The sequence below is a fragment of the Gadus chalcogrammus genome, chromosome 18 (assembly GCF_026213295.1).
Source record: "Gadus chalcogrammus isolate NIFS_2021 chromosome 18, NIFS_Gcha_1.0, whole genome shotgun sequence".
Classification (NCBI taxonomy): domain Eukaryota; kingdom Metazoa; phylum Chordata; class Actinopteri; order Gadiformes; family Gadidae; genus Gadus; species Gadus chalcogrammus.
The window spans coordinates 2,152,271-2,172,290 of NC_079429.1; the positions used below are offsets into that span (position 1 = coordinate 2,152,271).

General features: G+C 49.2%; 1 protein-coding gene across 1 annotated transcript in view; it reads left to right on the forward strand.

Moving 5' to 3' along the window:
* dnah9 (dynein, axonemal, heavy chain 9) overlaps window positions 1-20,020 on the forward strand; it is a 112,057-nt gene that overhangs the window by 64,717 nt on the left and 27,320 nt on the right. Inside the window, exons 49-56 of the mRNA XM_056577776.1 lie at window positions 5,038-5,199; window positions 7,021-7,217; window positions 7,752-7,914; window positions 9,152-9,275; window positions 10,386-10,528; window positions 12,979-13,140; window positions 14,528-14,761; window positions 19,037-19,117. Of these exons, the coding sequence (XP_056433751.1) occupies window positions 5,038-5,199; window positions 7,021-7,217; window positions 7,752-7,914; window positions 9,152-9,275; window positions 10,386-10,528; window positions 12,979-13,140; window positions 14,528-14,761; window positions 19,037-19,117 (1,266 nt within the window). The remainder of the gene's footprint in view (window positions 1-5,037; window positions 5,200-7,020; window positions 7,218-7,751; window positions 7,915-9,151; window positions 9,276-10,385; window positions 10,529-12,978; window positions 13,141-14,527; window positions 14,762-19,036; window positions 19,118-20,020) is intronic.

Below are 20,020 nucleotides of genomic sequence, written 5' to 3' on the forward strand. Positions count from 1 at the left end.
ACGTCAAAGATTGAACAATTTTCATTAACAATTGAGAACCACGCAGTAAAATGTGTTTGACCATTTATTCTATATTAACACACGATGCGTAAGTGAGAATGGAACTAAGTCATTATCCAGAGCCTAGTCACCACAAAGGAAGTGGAGGATCAAGAACAGAGTAGCTGTCCGCTGCACTGTGCATATTGAAACGTTACAGAGTATATACATGGCAAAACTGTCACATCTGATTATATGTTAAATCGGGTTGAATCGGTGCGGGGTGTGTATTTTCCTTACAGTCTGGCGTATTATCTGTTATAGCTCCTTTATACTAGAATCTGTAGTGCTCTGTATTTAAAATGCCGTTGCACCTTTTCATAAAAGTGCATTTCTAAGAAATCAAATCCACAGAACTAAAATATAATCAGCCCACAATAATAATTTATATAAGAAACTTCACATTAATACTGAAAAAAATACAATATATGTTAAATGTAGATTTATGTCCCATAATTTGTATTGTATATTTTTGGACTTGACTTGGATTTGCGACCAAAGACTTGATGCTTGAGTCCGATTCGTGACCAAAGACTTGAGAGTAGAATTGAACCTGCAACCGGAGTCAGGGGACTTGTTTTAGACTCGTGACCACAAGCCTGAGTCTTGACTTCGACTCGCAAAAACAACTTAAGCATCTCTGGGCCAGCGGTGCCCTCTGTGGCCTTGCTGTCGATGGCCGCGAGCTCCCTCAGATGCTCATGACGGCAGAGATAATTGGGACAGCTCAGAACCGCGCCGCCGTCTCGTGCTTCCTAAACGACACACACGGAAACTGCAGCCAATGGCGGGCCATCTCATTACCTTCAACTCTAATGAGACCAACTCGGAGACGCTCGCAGTTATTAGGCCCGCAACACAAGAGCGTACTCTGGGGGAGCTTTTGTAGACACTGTCAAGGTTGCTCTTGAGGATGCGGCGGTATGAGGACATGTTTCTGCTGGGCCGGTTGAAGGGAAAGCGACCCGGGCGGATTGTTCAGAGACCTGTTAAGCAGAGGATCAAACGTTCAGAAGCTGCTGTCTGAAAATTGGCCTTAAGTGCCGGACTTGTTTTATTTACTCCTTCTCATCTCCAGGCAAGGCTGTCCGTCTCTCTCGCCCTCTCTCGCTCCTTCGTTCTCCCTCTCTTCCTCCCTCTTTCCCTCTCCCCTTTCCGTCTCCGTGACCTGCCGACTTTCTTTGAGTTACTCTCTGCAGCTCTTACTCCACCCAACCCCACCCCCAGCCCCAGCCTGGCTCCTGTCAGAGGAGGCGCTGTGCTCGTGTCCATTAGGCCTGAGTGGAGCGTCTGGTCTCCAGTACTCACTTAATGAGACAAGACAAAGGGCTCATCCCACTCTCCCGAACCGGGAGCGTGTGGTCGAGTGCCGCATCACTCATCTCCCCGTAGCTCCGCTACGTGTAGTTAGCACCCCCCCCCCCCCCACGAACGACCGGCAGGCCAATCAGAGGCTGGTCTTCCTCTACTCGACCATGGGTCCCCCGCAAATGAGGAGAAGGGAAGAGGAGGAGGAGGAGGAGGATTAGGAGCGCTGACGACGAGGCATGTCTGAGGGAGGAGCAGAGGGGGAGAGGGAGAACAATGGGAAAGAGGAGTGCTGAACAGGAAGGAGGAAGCGGCAAGGAGAAGATGGGAGAGAAAGAAAGAAAGTAAATGCTGGACTCTAAAGCAGCGGGGGTGGTGTGTGTGTGTGTGTGTGTGTGTGTGTGTGTGTGTGTGTGTGTGTGTGTGTGTGTGTGTGTGTGTGTGTGTGTGTGTGTGTGTGTGTGTGTGTGTGTGTGTGTGTGTGTGTGTGTGTGTGTGTGTGTGTGTGAAGTGCTCTCCGAGGTCCTCAGCAGCGAATATTTGTAAGCAAGAGAGAGAGAGGGGGGGGGGGGGGGGGGGGGGAGGTGCCGTTCTGGTCTCACTGCAACTGTCAGATTCCACACACACACACACGACTGCCGTCAAAGGGCTGAGATGGGATGGCGGTGGTTGCGGGCTTGAAGGGGAGGGGAAACAACACAGAAAGTTGCCCGTATCAAGACTTTCATCGGAAGTTGTTTCAGGGGGGTGTGGTCGTCTGCAGCCGCCGTCTGATTACACAGGGCCGGCAGATTGGAGCCGGTGCCGATGTTCACGATCAATACGGTGTAATTAAAAATCCACGGATTAAAAGTGTGATAGTGAAGTGGAGGGGTTTGGATAATGATGAGTCGTTTCCGTCTACGGATACGCACGCACACACGCAGACACACTCTCTCACACACGCACACCTAAACACCTACACATTCACACAGACATTCAGACATGCACGCACACACACACACGCTCTCTCTCCCGCTCTCTTTGTCTCTCACCTGCACACGCGCACACACTCACACTCGAGCAGTATTCGGTGCTTTGATTTAAGGCCATTAGGCAGTAGAGAAATGGAAAAGAAAATGTGCAAAAATGTAGTCTTTGGCCGACCAGGATAACAAGGAGGCTGTGAAGGAGCAGCGTTCAACTCTCTCAGGATCAGTTTCCCAGCAGCGAGCGATCCTAACCTTGCCGCATGTTTTAATGTCCTATCCCGTGCGCCCAATGCATACAAGCATGCACGCACAACCGAACACACACTTGCATCTCTATCTCACGCACACATAAAACACACACACACATTTGCATCTCTATCTCACACACACACATACACACATGCACACATACATACATACACACATACATACATACATACATACATACATACATACATACATACATACATACATACATACATACATACATACATACATACATACATACATACATACATACATACATACATACATACATACAAACATACAAGCACACGCACAAACCTAAACCCGCAAGCAAACAGAAGCAAGTACGCAGACACGCACACACACAAGGACACACACCTGCACCATCTGCCCCATTACACAACAATCATCTGGGAGGAGGGGCGGCAGGGGGGGGCTGCTGACTGAACCACCCTCGTCCTTACGTTAACACACACACACACACACACACACACACACACACACACACACACCCCTCCTTCCGCCATCTCTAGCCACGGGCACTGATGCTTGTTGATCAGGATAAGTTATTCGGCTGGGAAACGCGTAACATCTGTTAGCCCGCAACAGTGCCTCTGGGGTGAGACGGGAGGGAGGGAGGGGGAGGAGGGTGGGAGCGGAGGGACGGGGGAGGCGGTGATACACCTCTGCCGGGCTCCCTCCCATCCATCCCATCGGGGCGTGGGAAGCAAGGATAGTCGCACCTCATCAACCACAGGCTCTGGCTACTGTGGCCCCAGTGTAGGAAAACACCGTCAAGTAGCTGCTGCTGCCGCCTCCTACACACGGCACGCCGCCATGGGAGATGCATTAATTAATCACTGAGCATCCCATAATACAATGCTTGTCTGCTCAGGGACAGGCCTCTTTTTCACAGTTATTATTTTCCCTGATTATACGTTTTAGCTTGTCGTCAGAGTATCCCATCATGCAACACGTGTCGAATCGTCACGGTTGAGCAGACAGTGAGGAAGTGTTTGCCTTTCGTGATTATGTATTTCCTAGCGAGGTTGAAGTTGCACTTAGTCTAAAGGACATATCGCAATCAAGATCAGACAGACAAAGTGAGGCTTTCTTTTGGAAACAATTTTCTCAATGACTGAGCAATGACTTGTTTGATTGCTCACGTCAAAACTAAATCAAACACTTCCTGCTCTGGCTTGCAGAGGGTCGAGGTTCTTTTCTGTTATATTTTTATTTTAAATATAACTTATTTATAATGGGCAGACATTTTACCCGGGCGGTGAAGGGGAGGGGCTGACGCTACCTGGTACCGTATTGGCCAGTTTTATATTCTTATCCCGCCTTAAAGGCATTTCCCTCCAGTTAACAGCCTCGGTTACAGCGAGTACAGAAGTGGCGGCCGGGCGTTCGAAGAAAACAGAACGTTCCGGCATTGAAGGAGGTTTCTTCTGAAGGGGGTTGTTGAAGGAGCGGCCTCCCGCCTGTCGCAGCAGCCTCAGCGAGAGAAACACTACAGACTGTCGTTGTTGTTGTTGTTGGTGTTACAGATGTTTTATAGGCGCGAGATGTGAACCGCCCTGCTGTGTTCTCAACCCCCGCCGGCGGTTTGGGTCAGAAGGGAAGAATGTCACGCTGCAAGCGCTCGCCCAGATCCACCCGCTCTGCCTCTGAAGCTGTGACACTTCACATGTCCCAGAGCTTCCCTTTTGTCTCTGGCTCTCGCTCTCCCTCTTGCTCTATCTCTCGCTCTCGCTCTCCCTCTTGCTCTATCCCTCTCTCTCGCTCTTGCTCTCTCTCGCTCTCTATCCCTCTTGCTCTCTCTTGCTCCCTGTCCCTCTTGCTCTCTCTCTCTCTCTCTCTCTCCCTCTTGCTCTCTCTCTCTCGCTCTCTCTCGCTCTCTATCCCTCTTGCTCTCTCTTGCTCTCTCTCCCTCTTGCTCTCTCTCTCGCTCTCTTTCTCTCCCTCTTGCTCTCTCTCTCGCTCTCTTTCTCTCCCTCTTGCTCTCTCTCTCGCTCTCTTTCTCTCCCTCTTGCTCTCTCTCTCGCTCTCTTTCTCTCCCTCTTGCTCTCTCTCTCTAGCTCTCCTTCTCGCTCTTGCTCTCTCTCGCCTCCTCTCTCTCTCTGTTGTGACAGTAAATGTACATTACCATGCACAAAAGTATAATAACATAAGAGGCAAATTAATAATGGTAAAGCTTTTATAAAGTCAATCTATAATGTAGTGCATTACAAATGTCAATGTACTAACATGAAAAGTGAAGCTATAAAGTGTTATAATGTGGTAATAGGGCAGATTAACTTTATTTAACTCAGTCCTATTGGTTGAGTTAGACAATATTCATTGTTGACGCCATTCTCTCTGTGTGTGTGTGTGTGTGTGTGTGTGTGTGTGTGTGTGTGTGTGTGTGTGTGTGTGTGTGTGTGTGTGTGTGTGTGTGTGTGTGTGTGTGTGTGTGTGTGTGTGTGTCCAGGGCATCCTCTTCTGCACCAGCGAGTGTCTGAAGAGCTCCATGGACCTGCTGAAGGTCTACCTCCACGAGTCCAGCAGGGTGTACCGGGACAAGCTGACGGACGAGCAGGACATCCAGGCCTTCAACAAGCTCCAGACTGACACCGCCAAGAAGTTATACGAAGTGAGCCCCCCCCCAAAAGAACCAAACATTTCCTTATTTTTTAGTTTTATACCAGGTTCATCCGATTGGTGCAAGGTCGAAGGGCTATGCAGGGGGCGATGGAGTGTGAGAACCCCCCCCCCCCCCCCCCCTTCGCCCACACACAACCTCCCCAAATAAAGCCCCCAGTAGAGGAAGAAAGGAGGGAGCAGTAAAATCATTAGGGGCAGCCCCCCCATCCCCATCAGTGGTCCCGGGCAGCAGGAGAGCAGAGGAGCGGAGGGAAGTGGTTAAGAGGGCCGGGGGGGGGGGGGGGGGATGGAATACTAATAAGTGAGTGTGTGTGTCCATTTGTGTATGTGAATGCCGGTTTTTGTGTGTGTGTGCATGTGTGTGTGTGTGTGTGTGTGTATTTACCAGTGTGTGTGTTTGTGTTCGTGCCTGTGTGTGTGGGTGTGTGTATGCCTGTTGGTGTGTGTGGATGTATGTGTGGATGCCCATGTGTGTGTTTCTGCGTGTGTGGAAGTGTCTGTGCCCATGTTTGTGTGTAATTGCCTGTGTGTGTGTGTGTGTGTAGGTTTGTGCCAATGTGTATGTATGTATCTATGCCAGTGTGTGTGTGTGTGTGTGTGTGTGTGTGTGTTTGCCCGTCCGTCCGGGGCAGTAGGCTGTCATGGCCTGCACCGTCAACCCAGCAAATTGGAACACATTTTAATGGTTCTCTGACCACCCCTCCTCACCCCTCCTCCCCTCTCCTCCCCTCTCCATCCCTCCTCCGGCTCACTCACCCATACAACTCAGGCCTCTTCCCGATCCGTCTGCACTACATCCTCCCCCCCCCCCCCCCGTCCACACCAGCTCTGCCGCAGCTCGTTGGCCTTCGCTGCAATGAGAGAGAGAGAGAGAGAGAGAGAGAGAGAGAGAGAGAGAGAGAGAGAGAGAGAGAGAGAGAGAGAGAGAGAGAGAGAGAGAGAGAGAGAGAGAGAGAGAGAGAGAGAGAGAGAGAGAGGATTAAGTGCTACACCGTGCTTTACACCGAGTTATAGTAAAGTCCTCCTGACAGACAGCGCGTCCCCCACCCGTTTGGGGAGAACACACACTGGTTGTCCTGTCACTCGGTTCGGGGGGCTCGTGCCGACAACACACGGCCGGCCCTGACAGAAGGCTCTCCCCTGCCGGCCACACAATGTCGGTGCGCCGGAACGCCGTCCTCCGCTCCGAAAACAGACTCAAACCCAAGTAAAATGGAGGACATTAACGCACTGGATTCACCACCAGACGAGTCGTGACGAATGCAAACGGGCCCCGTCTCCGGCCCAGTGTGTCGGGCGGTCTGGCTCTGTTTTAGAGTGCTCTGTTGACACTGTGATGGGGTTGGGCGGGGCGCAATGAAATGCCAGGGCAAGAACACGATCTAGGTCAGCCCAACCTGCTGCAAGCCCAGCTGTGTCCTTGTCCCCACTGTTTAGGCTGAGGGCTCCCGTTCTGCTGGCAGGAACATTCAGCCCTGTGTCTCTGTGTGTGTGTGTGTGTGTGTGTGCTTGTGCGTGTGTGTTCAGGCATTTGTGTTTTGCTTTCGGGCGGACTGTTGACTTTTGTGTGGGTGTGGGTCATTGTGTGCTATTTTTGAGGGTCGCTGGGTTGTTGTGTATTCTCGTGTGCGTGTGTGTTCATATGTCGTGAGACGAGTATGTGTGTTTGTGTGTTGCACGCGTGTTGTGTGTTGCGCCGGCCTTGTTGTGGTCTATTTTTCGAGGGACAACTCCACTGCGTTTATTTCTCCATGTACTGGAGCCCGGACACCAGTAGTGAGTCACTGGTCTGTCTCCCCCCCCACCGTAGGACGCAGACGAGACTCTGGAGCAGGCCCAGCAGATGAACCTGTACTGCCACTTCGCCAAGGGCCACGGCGAGCCCTGCTACCTGGCCGTGGAGTCCTGGGTCGACCTGAATAAGATCCTCATGGAGGTGATGGAGGGCTACAACGAGGTCAACGCCGCCCTCAACCTGGTGCTGTTCGAGGACGCCATGGCCCACATGTAAGGGGCGGAGCGCAGTTAATGCAAATTATCATTGGTCTCAGATCCAGTTTCATATGATTATTATTATTTTTATTTTTTTCATGTATTATTATTTTTGATTCAGATGATGATGATGATGATGCCGTTTTATAATTTGGCTCCATTGTCCTTCTATTGAATGCAAAACACAAACCCCTTCAACATTCCAGCCCAACCAATGGCCTTAAAGACAAGCTAGAAGTTAAAAAAAGAAAAGGCCGCATTTTAAAACGTTTCAGTTCCTTCTTGGTTCCCTTTTAAAGTACCAACCTTCAGCACCCATGGAGAACCTCTTGTATCGAGTGAAGCCATGAGCAGAGGAGGGCCTTCGGTAGAGACTGGGGTTTCTGGGCTCCTATTCTACCAACGCTGTCCTTGGGCAAGGGGGGTTCGAATAAGTCTACATCTTTTTGCGTTAAAAGATGGACCTAGCAATTCAACCGACGCAGTTAGGAAGCGTATGTGTAACAAAAATATACCGATAAGGATAAGAATCACCTTCTTTGTTTGTAGCTGTCGGATAAACCGCATCTTGGAGTCACCTCGCGGAAACGCCCTATTGGTGGGCGTGGGCGGGAGCGGCAAGCAGAGCCTCACCCGATTGGCCGCCTTCATTGCCAATCTGGAGGTGTTCCAGATCACCCTGAGGAAAGGCTACGGCATCCCGGACCTGAAGGTACACACATGCACACGCGCACGCACGCACGCACACATAAAAGCACACACACGCACATAAAAGCACACACACACACACACGCACATAAAAGCATACGCACATAAAAGCACACACACACGCACATAAAAGCATACACACACACACACACACACACACACACACACACACACACACACACACACACACACACACACACATATATACATAAAAGCATATACACACACCCACATATATATAAAAGCATATACACACACGCACACACCAACATACAAGCATACGCGCACACAAGACACACACACAAAATAGATGCACACAGACACATATACAACCCCACACACAAATCAATATTGTGTACAGTATGTGTTCGGGACACCTGCAGACAGTGATATGTCGCCAGCCTCACACCAGCGGGATGTCATTTAAAATGATTACCGACAGATAATTTGAAATATTGGCCCCGCAAACAAAGTCTTTATTAGTTTGAGCTGAGCAGGGAGGTGTGGTTGTAAGGTCACAGAGTTTCACCAGGGGAAATAAAGGATACCATTGTTTTAATCCCCCATGCATCACTGTGCTCCGGCAACAGGAAGCTAAACACGTTGTCTAATGCAGTAACAGCTGAAGGTCTAACACAGGTCTTTATCCCTCTCTCACCCTCTCTCGCTCTCTTTCTCTCTCCCTTACCCCTCTCCCTTTCTCAATCCCTCTGTCAATTTCTCTCTCTCTCTCTCTACATCGCTCTCTACATCGCTCTCTCTCTACATCACTCTCTCTCTACATCGCTCTCTCTCTACATCGCTCTCTCTCTCTCTAAATCGCTCTCTCTCTTTTATTTTCTCTTTTATTCTCTCTCGCTCTCGCTCTGGCTCTCGCTCTCTCTCTCTCTCTCTCTCTCTCTCTCTCTCTCTCTACACATCGCTCTCTCTCTCTCTCTACACATCGCTCTCTCTCTCTCTACACATCGCTCTCTCTCTCTCTCTACACATCGCTCTCTCTCTCTCTCTACACATCGCTCTCTCTCTCTCTCTCTACACATCGCTCTCTCTCTCTCTCTCTACACATCGCTCTCTCTCTACATCGCTCTCTCTCTCTCTAAATCGCTCTCTCTCTTTTATTTTCTCTTTCTCTCTCTCTCTCTCTCTCTCTCTCTCTCTCTCTCTCTCTCTCTCTCTCTCTACATCGCTCTCTCTCTACATCGCTCTCTCTCTACATCACTCTCTCTCTCTCTCCCCCTCAGATCGACCTGGCCTCCCTCTACCTCAAAGCGGGCGTTAAGAACATCGGCACGGTGCTCCTGATGACCGACGCCCAGGTGTCCGACGAGAAGTTCCTCGTCCTGGTCAACGATCTGCTGGCGTCAGGTGACTACCCTCCCGGCCAATCAGGCTGGCGTCAGGTGACTCTCCTCCAGGCCAATCAGGCTGGCGTCAGGTGACTCTCCTCCAGGGCCAATCAGGCTGGGGTCAGGGGAGTCATCTCAGGGCCAATCAGCCTGGGGTCAGGAAACTCCTCCGATTGAAATCGGTGGTGGCTGTGTGGTTGTGTGACCCTGGATGACCTTGTTGGAACCACCCTGCTTGCAGGCTTTTAATTGCTTCCAGTACTTCCAGTGTTTATATTCACACTCACTATAACTGTGTTGTGGTTTTAAGGGACCTAACCTGCATTATATTTATAGGTCAAAGGCTATGATATCCCTTAAAAAAATCTGAAGGAGATTAGTTATACATTCAGTAAATAAAGTAAAAGTATATATTTTTTGTATTGTTTTGGGTAGATTCAATTTGATCATTACCCAGTAATGGGTAACGTCAAGCAATCTTATTACTTATTTATATACAAACACTACTGAGCATTTAAAAATCCCCCAAATAAATCATCCTCGTAAATGATCATCTCTATTCACCCTGGGAGCCCGCAGGGCTGCGTTGACAGGAACAACATCATTATGTTACTATTGGCAACGCTTAACATAAGGGAACATTAATTAACCCTTAATTTACTTTAAAGTATGCAGCATTAAGCATCAACTGAGCGATGGAATCTGTGTTCTGGTCCCCCTGAGCGAGCTTTTGCTTCTGTGTTCTATTCTCCCTCGTCACATGTTGTGTCTGTGTTCGTGTCCCCCTGAGCGAGTGTTTGGTTCTGCGTTCTGTTCTCCCTAGTCACATGTTGTGTCCGTGTTCTCGTCCCCCTGAGCGAGCGTCATGTTCTGTGTTCTCGTCTCCCTCGCCACATGTTGTGTCTGCGTTATGTTCTGTGTTCTCGTCCCCTGAGCGACCATCATGTTCTGTGTTCCCGTCCCCCCTGACCCAGCGATGTGATCTCTGTTCTCGTCTCCCTAGCCACATGTTGTGATCTATGTGTTCTCGTCCCCCTGAGCGGGCGTTGGCTCTTGGTTCTCGTCTCTCCGGCCACTGGTTGTGTTCTCGTCCCCCTGACCGGGCGTCCCGTCCTGCTCCTCCTCACAGGTGAGATCCCCGACCTGTTCCCGGACGAGGAGGCGGAGGCGGTGGTGAGCGCCGTGCGCCCCGAGGTGCGGTCGTCAGGGGTGATGGACTCGAGGGACAACTGCTGGAGGTTCTTCATCAACCGCGTCCGACGCCAGCTCAAGGTGAGGCCGAGCGGAAGGTGAGACACACACACACACACACGCGTGTGTGTGTGTGTGTGTGTCTGTGTGTGTGTGTGTGTGCGCGTGTGTGTGCAAGATAGCGTTGGGGGAGGTAGTGGGTGTTTTTGTTTTGTTTTTGTTCTGTTTATGCCCCTGAAGCTGATGTCCCGGCATGTTGAGTGGGTCCCAAGGAGATGTTTTGCCGTTTCATCTCTCCAGAATACATATTTTATAGACGGGTTGATCAACTCTTAAGATAGCGAGATACTTATTATTAATGGATTTTAGATTTTGTCTAATATTATCAATATTTTCTGCATGTTATATACACATATATTCATATTCATTTGTATATGACATATTCAGTACATAATTATTTTGATAAGAACAAACAATATATATTACTAGTTTATAAAACCAAAAATCTAACATTTATTGTTTAACTGTGAAATAAAAGTCAAGTGCTATATGTGAAACTCCTTGTCATATTGCAAACCAGAACTTCTGAGGGAAGAAAAAAGCAATTAGATTACTAAAAAGAATCACAAATAAGGTAAAAAAAATATGACAAGACTTGCACAACAATATATCCATAATTAAAATGAAGACTAAACACTAGCCGTATTCCAAGAAGTGTTTATAAATGGAACAAGGCACATGTATCCTGGTGGTTTGAAACAAAGGGCTTGTATGAAGGTACAACAACAAATCAAAATTCTAAATATGATAAATATAAAGTTGAGTTGTGCCGGTAAACATTGAGGTAACGTAAATTGAAAGCACAAGCGACAAGAGCAAGAGCCTGAGTATTCATAAAGGACATTGCAAACGTTCCTGCCGGGAATTGTCCTGAACCGGTAGCCTCCCGACCGCGGCCCCGCCCCTCCGGACAGCCCCCACCGGACAGCCCCGCCCCCTCCGGACAGCCCCCTCCGGACAGCCCCGCCCCCACCGGACAGCCCCCACCGGACAGCTCCCGTTTCCTGGCGCGGCTGAAGATGAATGCTTGTATCAGTTTAGAGGCGGGCGCTGGAGATGGTCACGGAACAAATGGCCGCTGTGGGCAGATTACCCGGGGCTGCGCGGAGAAGCACTCACCCACCTGCCGCTGATTCGTTCTCTCTCCTGGGTGGGAGGGGGGGAGGGTGGCTGGTGGGGCTGGGGGTGATGGATGCTATGGGTGGAGAGTGTTGGGGGGAGGTGGGTTTAGGGCCATCTTTCATATGGTGTGGCCAGCCACATGTCTTATGTCACGTCCCCGCCTCCTGTCAGAGCAAGCCTCACCGGGGAGAGGAGGTCATCTCCTTTACTTATGAAGACAATAGCTCTGTCTCCTCCCTCTGTCTCCCTCTCTCTTCATCTCTCCTCTCTCCGTCTCCCTCTCTCTTCATCTCTCCTCTCTCCGTCTCCCTCTCTCCCTATCTCTCTCTCTCTCTTTTCTCTCCGTCTTCCTCTCTCTTCATCTCTCCTATCTCTCTCTCTCTCTCTCTTTGTTTCCCTTTCTCTCCCTCTCTCTTCATCACATCATCACCAAACCTCTCTGTCTCTGTCTCTGTCTCTTTCTCCTACCCTCTATGTCCCCCTCTTTCTCCCTATTTTCATCTCCCCTCTCTGTCTCCCTCTCTCTTCATCTCTCTCTCTCTTCTCTCCCTCTCTCTCTCATTGTATCCTGCTGTCCGAGCAAATCAAGGGATGTTCTCCCTAACAACACCGGGCAGATGGTCCTGAATAAACCCCCATCCTCCCCACACACACACTGGTAGCTGGTGGTAGCTGTCTTGGATCTCCAACGGCAACGCTTTGGGCCAGGCTACTCAGTGCTGAGAAATCCCCCAAATGCATTATCTCCGTCAGAGCCTTAAAGACTTCATTATGTGCTCTGCCAGAGCCGGTGTTCAGTACTGCAGTCGGACATTTTAACGTTGGATCCCTATGTTTTGTTTTTTTCTTTGTGACATTTGCAAGTCATGGACATAAAACGCATGGTAACCTAGCGTTGGCAGAGTGGGATCAGAAATAAATGGGTCATTCGATGTTAATGAGAGCGGCATCATTGTTCGGTTACAGTTCATTTAGACTGCTTATTGGATGACACCCATTTTGCAAAGTGCAAAGACGTAGATCCATGCAAAACGGAAATATGGGGAGGATGGGTGTCTCGACCAACCACACTCATACTGGCCTCGCCTCGGAGCAACCCTGGTTTGATTCTGACCCTGCTCCGTGCAATTGACTCTCCATTTCACCCCACGTGACCTGTCTCTCTCCGCTCTCCTGTCCGTAAAGGCACGTAAAAAGCCCATCAAATGAAGTAAACCTGAACATCTGCCAGCCTGCGAAGGACTGGTTTCACCTTAGTTCACCTTGCTCCTGAGATTCTGCTGAAGGTGTGTATTTATGTGTGTGTGTGTGTGCGTGTGCGTGTGTGTGTGTTCGTGTGCGTGTCCCAGGTGGCTCTATGCTTCTCCCCGGTGGGCAGTAAGCTGCGTTTGCGTAGCAGGAAGTTCCCAGCGGTGGTCAACTGCACGGCCATCGACTGGTTCCACGAGTGGCCAAAGGAGGCGCTGGAGTCCGTCAGCCTCCGCTTCCTGCAGGAGGTGGAGAACATCGAGGTGAGGACAGAAGGGCTAGGGATATGGAGCGGACGCACGCACGCATGCACGCGCCAACACACGGGCACTCATACACATATACACGCACAAATACACACAGACTCATGCTCACACACACACACACACACGCACACACACAGTTACAGACATACACAGTTACAGACATACACAGTTACAGACATACACGTACGAACACGTGCATACGCACACACGTGCATAAGCACACCCATATACACACAAATAGAAAGGATCACATACATTTACACGCACAAGCACACAGTGACACACTCATAGACGCAGACACATACACACGCACACAGACACACAAATAGAGCCACCCACTCAAATGATGTTTCTCACTCGGCACTCTGAAAATATAATTCCAAATGTCACAAGCACAGAAAACCCGTGGTGTGTGTAACAAGAGTGTAGCCCGGAGTGTGACCCCTGAGATGGGGCTTAAGAAGCTCTTCCTCTGGCGATGTGAAACCCCTACGCAGCGGATGACAAGCTGATTTTGAAAGCTTTTAGTAAAAGATGTCGTTTCCATCTTGGATCATGGTGCGCCCATGTCAATCACACAGTAAGGTTATGTGGCTCCCTCATCACCAAGCGAGCCTTCTTCTAATGAAGTGCGAAAATAACTGGTCCAAGGAGCGTGTTCGCCAGCTGGGAGGCTGAAGGAAATGTAAACAAAAAATATGTTTTAAGGAGAGCTCCGCCGTATGGTGCTTGCGCACCGCCGCGCGGCGAACGCCCTGATAACCACCTCACCGCCGGAGGGGTCAGCGCGGCGGTGTGAAGGGCCCGGCGTTTTCAAAAGCGGCTGCCGCAGAAAGTTTCAACACGGGGAAAGCTGAGCGGAAGGGCAAAACCTGTGGGCGGGAACCGCTTCCTGGCCAACAGCCGCTCTTTGTATCACGGGCGAGGCGTTTAGTCTTTCTGTTATCCAGGATCCAGCAGTCCTGCTGTGTGTGTAGCAGAACTACTGGGGGGACGCGGCGCAGAACCTGGGCCGCAAAGGCAAAATTGAGAGGGGGCAGAGTCCCACCTTGTGTCCTGTTTTGAGATATTCTAGCGGAGGGAAAGTCATTCACGCGAACTGATGAAGCCTTCGGAAGTGGATTATAATTTGTGTATTCATACAGTGGCCAGTCAACACCGTGTTGTTAAAGACCCTCTTCAACAGTGATTCCGTTGTTTATGCCTCGCTGTTTGCCTGTTAGGCACTTGGAGATAACCGATAACACTTTACTGCTTCCAGCACCGTGATTTGTCGAAACAAATACAAAAAAACGAAATAAAAAAGAACCAGGTTCACGGCGCTTTTAGCTTGCTGCTTACAGAATCCTCCGTCACCCGACCTCTTGTTCCCCCCTCGTCCCAGCCCGACCTGAAGGAGTCGGTGAGCAAGTTCATGGCGTTTGTCCACGTGAGCGTCAACAACATGTCCAAGGAATACCTGGCGGACGAGCGTCGCTACAACTACACCACGCCCAAGTCCTTCCTGGAGCAGATCAAGCTGTACCGCAGCCTGCTGGACCAGAAGAGCAAGGACCTGCGCATGAAGATGGAGCGTCTGGAGAACGGCCTGGAGAAGCTCAACAGCACCTCCGCCCAGGTGACCCCTGACCCCGTACCCCACACCTGCTCACATTCCTCCTCCACACTGTTTTCCTTTCGGTTCATTCTGCTTATTTTAAGGTTTTTTTAATCAGGTCGTTCCTTTGAGATTTTAAAATATAATTCTTTCTTTTTTGATATATATATTATGTGTATGATACATGTTTTCTTTTTTGACCTTATTTACATATTTTACAGACTGCCAAAATCCAAATAACAACAGCGCAGCCATAAATCAGTTTACATGAAACAAACGTAGAACTCCCTTCATCTGATACGATGATTAAAAAATCCCCTTCTCGAGAGACATGCGGCCAATTAATAATAATTGAAGCGGGAAGGGGGGGGGGGGGGGGGGGGGGATTATCTGCACAACCAATAGACAGAGAACTGTAATCTTGTGTCTCGGAGTGCGCGAGCGTACATTTGTTCTAACTGATGGTCAGTCCCAGGGATCTTGTTTTCCGCGTGCTTTTGCACGATCCAATCAAAGCCCAGAAGATCCGGTTCTGAGAGCCGCGACACTTCTCTGCTGTATCACGGAGTAAAAAGGAGCCCTGAATGCCGTAATACGTTGTCAAAGTCTAAACATGGAAGAGTATTACCTATGGAGTACATGGATGAAGATCTTACAAATTGAAGACGGTTGCGCGTAATCAAAGAATGAAAATCGTCTGAGGGATCGGTCGCTTTGTGTCTGTAGATCTTTAATCCAAGCCCGATTCCCGCCTTCAGAGCATCTCCGTTAAGCTTGTTAATGACCTCCTACAGCTCGTTAGTCTACATCTACCTTCCTCCTATCCTACCAATCCCTTCAAAGCGGTACGCTCGCCTTTGGAGCTCCGCGTCGAACAATCTGTTCCCGAACATACGCCCAATTAGACGTGTGACTCTGTGTGTTGTGTTGCGGTTGCTGTTGTTGTTGTTGTGTTCGCATGTCACATAACAATGTTTAAGAAGTAAGGTCTGCTGCCTCCTCCGATCTGTGGCGTTGGTATGGTAATTGTTATCCACACCTATTCCCGTCGATACGTGTGCTAATAACACAACAGAAGGGCCTGTCATGGAAGCTATCCTAATTGCAGTGGTTTAACTTTAGAATAAAAACACAAAAAACTATTCCCGGCAATACGCACATACATAAAAACACACACACACACACCTTACACTTATGCAAGCACACACAGGCCTTTTTTTGCTCCCTTATATACAGACATCTCTCGTTGTTTGGCAGCCCACGCAATTAGGAATAGAATCCCCCTAAGAGTAACACTAACACACACACACACACACACACACACACACACACACACACACACACACACACACACACACACACACACCCTTACATCTGTAAGGATGAGTCATCGACCGTCAGAAGAGTTTCCTCTTCTCCTGGGCACCCTGGTCGAAGTGGCGACCAAAGCGTCGTGTTTCGCCTCAGTCTAAGCCGTGATGTCCCGTAGAGCAGGCGGTTTGCACCCGGGAGCACAGGCCCCAGTGAACACTGAGCAGTCCCGGTAACACATTAACAGCGGGACACGCGTGAATATAGGTTCCCCTCAACGCAGCAGTCGCTAGCCTTAAGTACAGAGTCGATCACAATGATTAAAATACCGCTAAGGAGCCTGAGCGCAGCTAAAGTGAGAGAGCGTCATTTGTAAAGTAGTTGTGCTTATGGGTAGCTAGCGAGGAATGTCTATCTCACACGCACGCACGCACGAACACACACGCGCACACACACACACCAATACGCACACACACACACACCAATACGCGCACAAACACACACACCAATGCGCACACACACACACACATATGCAGACACCAAGACGCACACACAAACAACTCTGAGCTGTTCCCTTCCTGACGCTAATCACTTGAGGTAGGTGTACGTTGAGAGCGCTCCCTAATCTCTAAACAAATCTCCAAACGAGTCGACACTCAGCGCGCCTCGCGTGTATTAAAGGAGACGCACGGCTTCCAGTTTGCTTTTGTTCTCCGGGATAACGACTGGAAACCCCAAAACACAAACCCAGCCAGATGTCTCTTTGTTGCGTTCATGAAGCCGTCACAGGGAGGGCTGAGGCCCTGCGACGTTCCAGGTGAATCAATGTATACGTTATGTATACGTTCCAGGTGAATCAATGTATACGTTATGTATACGTTCCAGGTGAACCCGTAAGAGGCTTGACCTGGGAGAGGATGGAGGAGTGAACCTTTGGTGCTTTTTCTTGGAAATCGTATAAACCTTTTATTTTCCGTATATCCCACTCACACACATGCATAAACCGATGGACAGACACAAACACACACACACACAGACACACACACAGACACACACACACACAGACACACACACACACACAGACACACACACACAGACACACACACACACAGACACACGCACACAGACACACACACACACACACACACACACACACACACACACACACACACACACACACACACACACACATCCATTTGCCAATCCTTCTTTTACATTGGGGGCGAAGGTGAGCTGCCGTCACGGTTGGGGAATTGAAGGCAGAAGATGGAGAGAGAGAGATAAGAGGGAGGGAGGGGGAGGGAGAGAGGGAGAGAGGGAGGGGGAGAGAGAGAGGGGGAGAGAGGGAGGGAGGGAGAGGGAGGGAGGGAGGGAGGGAGAGAGAGAACGTGGCCCAGATGAATCAGTTCTCACGTGTCTCTCAGCAATTAGTTGCTATCCTTCTCTTAGCAGTCACACCACCACCAGACCCCCCCTTGTCTCTCTCTCTCTCTCTCTCTCTCTCTCTCTCTCTCTCTCTCTCTCTCTCTGTCTCTCTCTCTCTCTCTCTCTGTCTGTCTGTCTGTCTGTCTGTCTGTCTGTCTGTCTGTCTGTCTGTCTGTCTGTCTGTCTGTCTGTCTGTCTGTCTGTCTGTCTGTCTGTCTGTCTGTCTGTCTGTCTGTCTGTCGTCTCTGTCTGTCTGTCTGTCTGTCTGTCGTCTCTGTCTCTGTCTCTGTCTCTGTCTCTGTCTCTCTCTGTCTCTCTGTCTCTCTGTCTCTCTCTCTCTCTCTCTTCCCCCCCCCCCTACCCTTTCTCTCTCTCTCCCCCTGCCTGTCTCCTATTCATCACGTTGATGGCTCACTTGGCGCTCTTTCCACGATAGACCGGAACATTTTTCACGCGCCGCCCCGCTCAAACACAACCGGTTGGGCCCTCAGGCCATGATTTCCTGTTTGTTAATTAGCCGGAAGACGGGCCGCGTTAAAGTGCTCTGTTGGTTTTCTTTTTATATTTATTTATTTCTTTTTTAGTTATTTCCCCAGCGTCGCGTTGCGATGAAGTCGGTGGTAAATGTGGCGCCCTATTTGTGGGGAGTTATGAGGGCCGACTAACTGCCTCCATTTGTCTTTACGACAGCACTTTGTGTGTGTGTGTGTGTGTGGTTGCGCGCGCTGCGTGTGCGTGGATGGGTGAATGCGTGGGTGGGTGTGTGTTCCTGAATAATGTATGCGTTTCTTTTACATTTGTGTGTGTGTGTGTGTGTGCGCGTGTGTAGGAGTGCGTCGCTGATAACAGTTTGATATCTACGGCAATATTATTGATCCCCCACGACCCCTCCCCCTCTTTCTGTCGGCTTCAATTTAATGATCATGAAAACCTAATTTATTGTTTTCAGTTATCGTCTCAAAAAATGAACGCAAACAAATTATTATAAAAAAATATCTATACCTCAAACACTGCTCATTGTTCCTTTGAGGCATTGGAGACTTTTTTCTTCTTTATTGACCGAAGAGCATAGCATCAATTCGTTTTTCAATTAATACTAACTGCCATCTCCAGATGATATAACTAACAAGCAATGACGTAAACAACAACAACCAAAACAGCAACAAAATAATCCATGCCAGAGATGCAATTAGGAGATGGCCATAGATTCATTTGGACCCATGATTTACACACTAATTGCTACTTACACCATTTCATCTGACAGAAATAGAATTATCCACAGTTTAATGACATTCATTTACTCCTTATATTGCCTTCTCCTACGCTTCCACTGTGGTGCGGGGGTATGTGAGGCGTCTTTAGAGAGACCCCCACCAGGGCAAGACTCTGGAAAATTGTTGTACAACGGCTGGTTATTAATTTCAATAGTTTAGTTTGGAGGGAAGGCGGGAATACTTTAACTAACTAAGCATATTCATCCCGAACACTCGCCAGTACGTCTTGCCCACAATCCTGATCTGACCTCCGACCACTGACCTCTGACCTTTCATGGCTCCCCAGGTGGACGACCTGAAGGCCAAGCTGGCCGCCCAGGAGGTGGAGCTGAAGCAGAAGAACGACGACGCCGACAAACTCATTCAGGTGCGGAGCTGTTTGCACGTGGAAATGTACTTTAGCGTAGTAGCATGTACTGTGGAAATGTACTGTAGCATGTAGCATGTACTTTGGAAGTGTATTTCAGCATAGTAGCATGTACTGTGGAACTGTACTGCAGCATGTAGCAATGTACTTTGGAAATGTATTTCAGCATAGTACCATGTACTGTGGAAATGTGCTTTAGCATGTACTGTGGAAAAGTACTGTAGCATGTAGCATGTACTGTAGCAATGGATCATATATTTTACATTACTGTATTGTGGATGTACATCGTAGCACATTAGCATGTAGTGTGGAAATGTGCTGTAGCAATGTAGCATATGCTGCATAGTGGATGTACATTTTAACAATGTAGCATGTACTGTAGCGTTGTAGCCTAGATTGTATAATGGATGTACAGTGTAGCACAGTAGAGATGTGGCACGTAGTGTTGAAATGTACTGTCGACGGCCCGCTGAGCCTCATGTAGACATGCAGCATTGTTGCCCGCGCGGGTCGACCGCAGAGGTCGCGCAGGGCGTCCGTTATTCCGCTCGTATCCGATCGCTAACCGTTGCTGAAAGGCATCAGCTGATGGATGTCCGTTCTTCCAAGTCTAATTGCATTAGGCAGCAAACGGTCCATGAGACGGTCTTTATAAAACGATAGCGCTGATTTTTTTATTTTATTCCCTATTCCCCCTAGAACCGACCTGCAGCTATTTGCTTTTTGGGTCAGCCTGGTTTCTCCGCATTATGCCTGGTTTATACAATACTGTATGTATTATGTACACAGGCTGGTCTTCGGTTATGCATTATTAATGACCCCCATATGTACACACAGAGAATTGTCAAATAGTATATGGCATGTCATTGTTTTGTGCTCACCGTTTCAGTACAGTCCCATGTT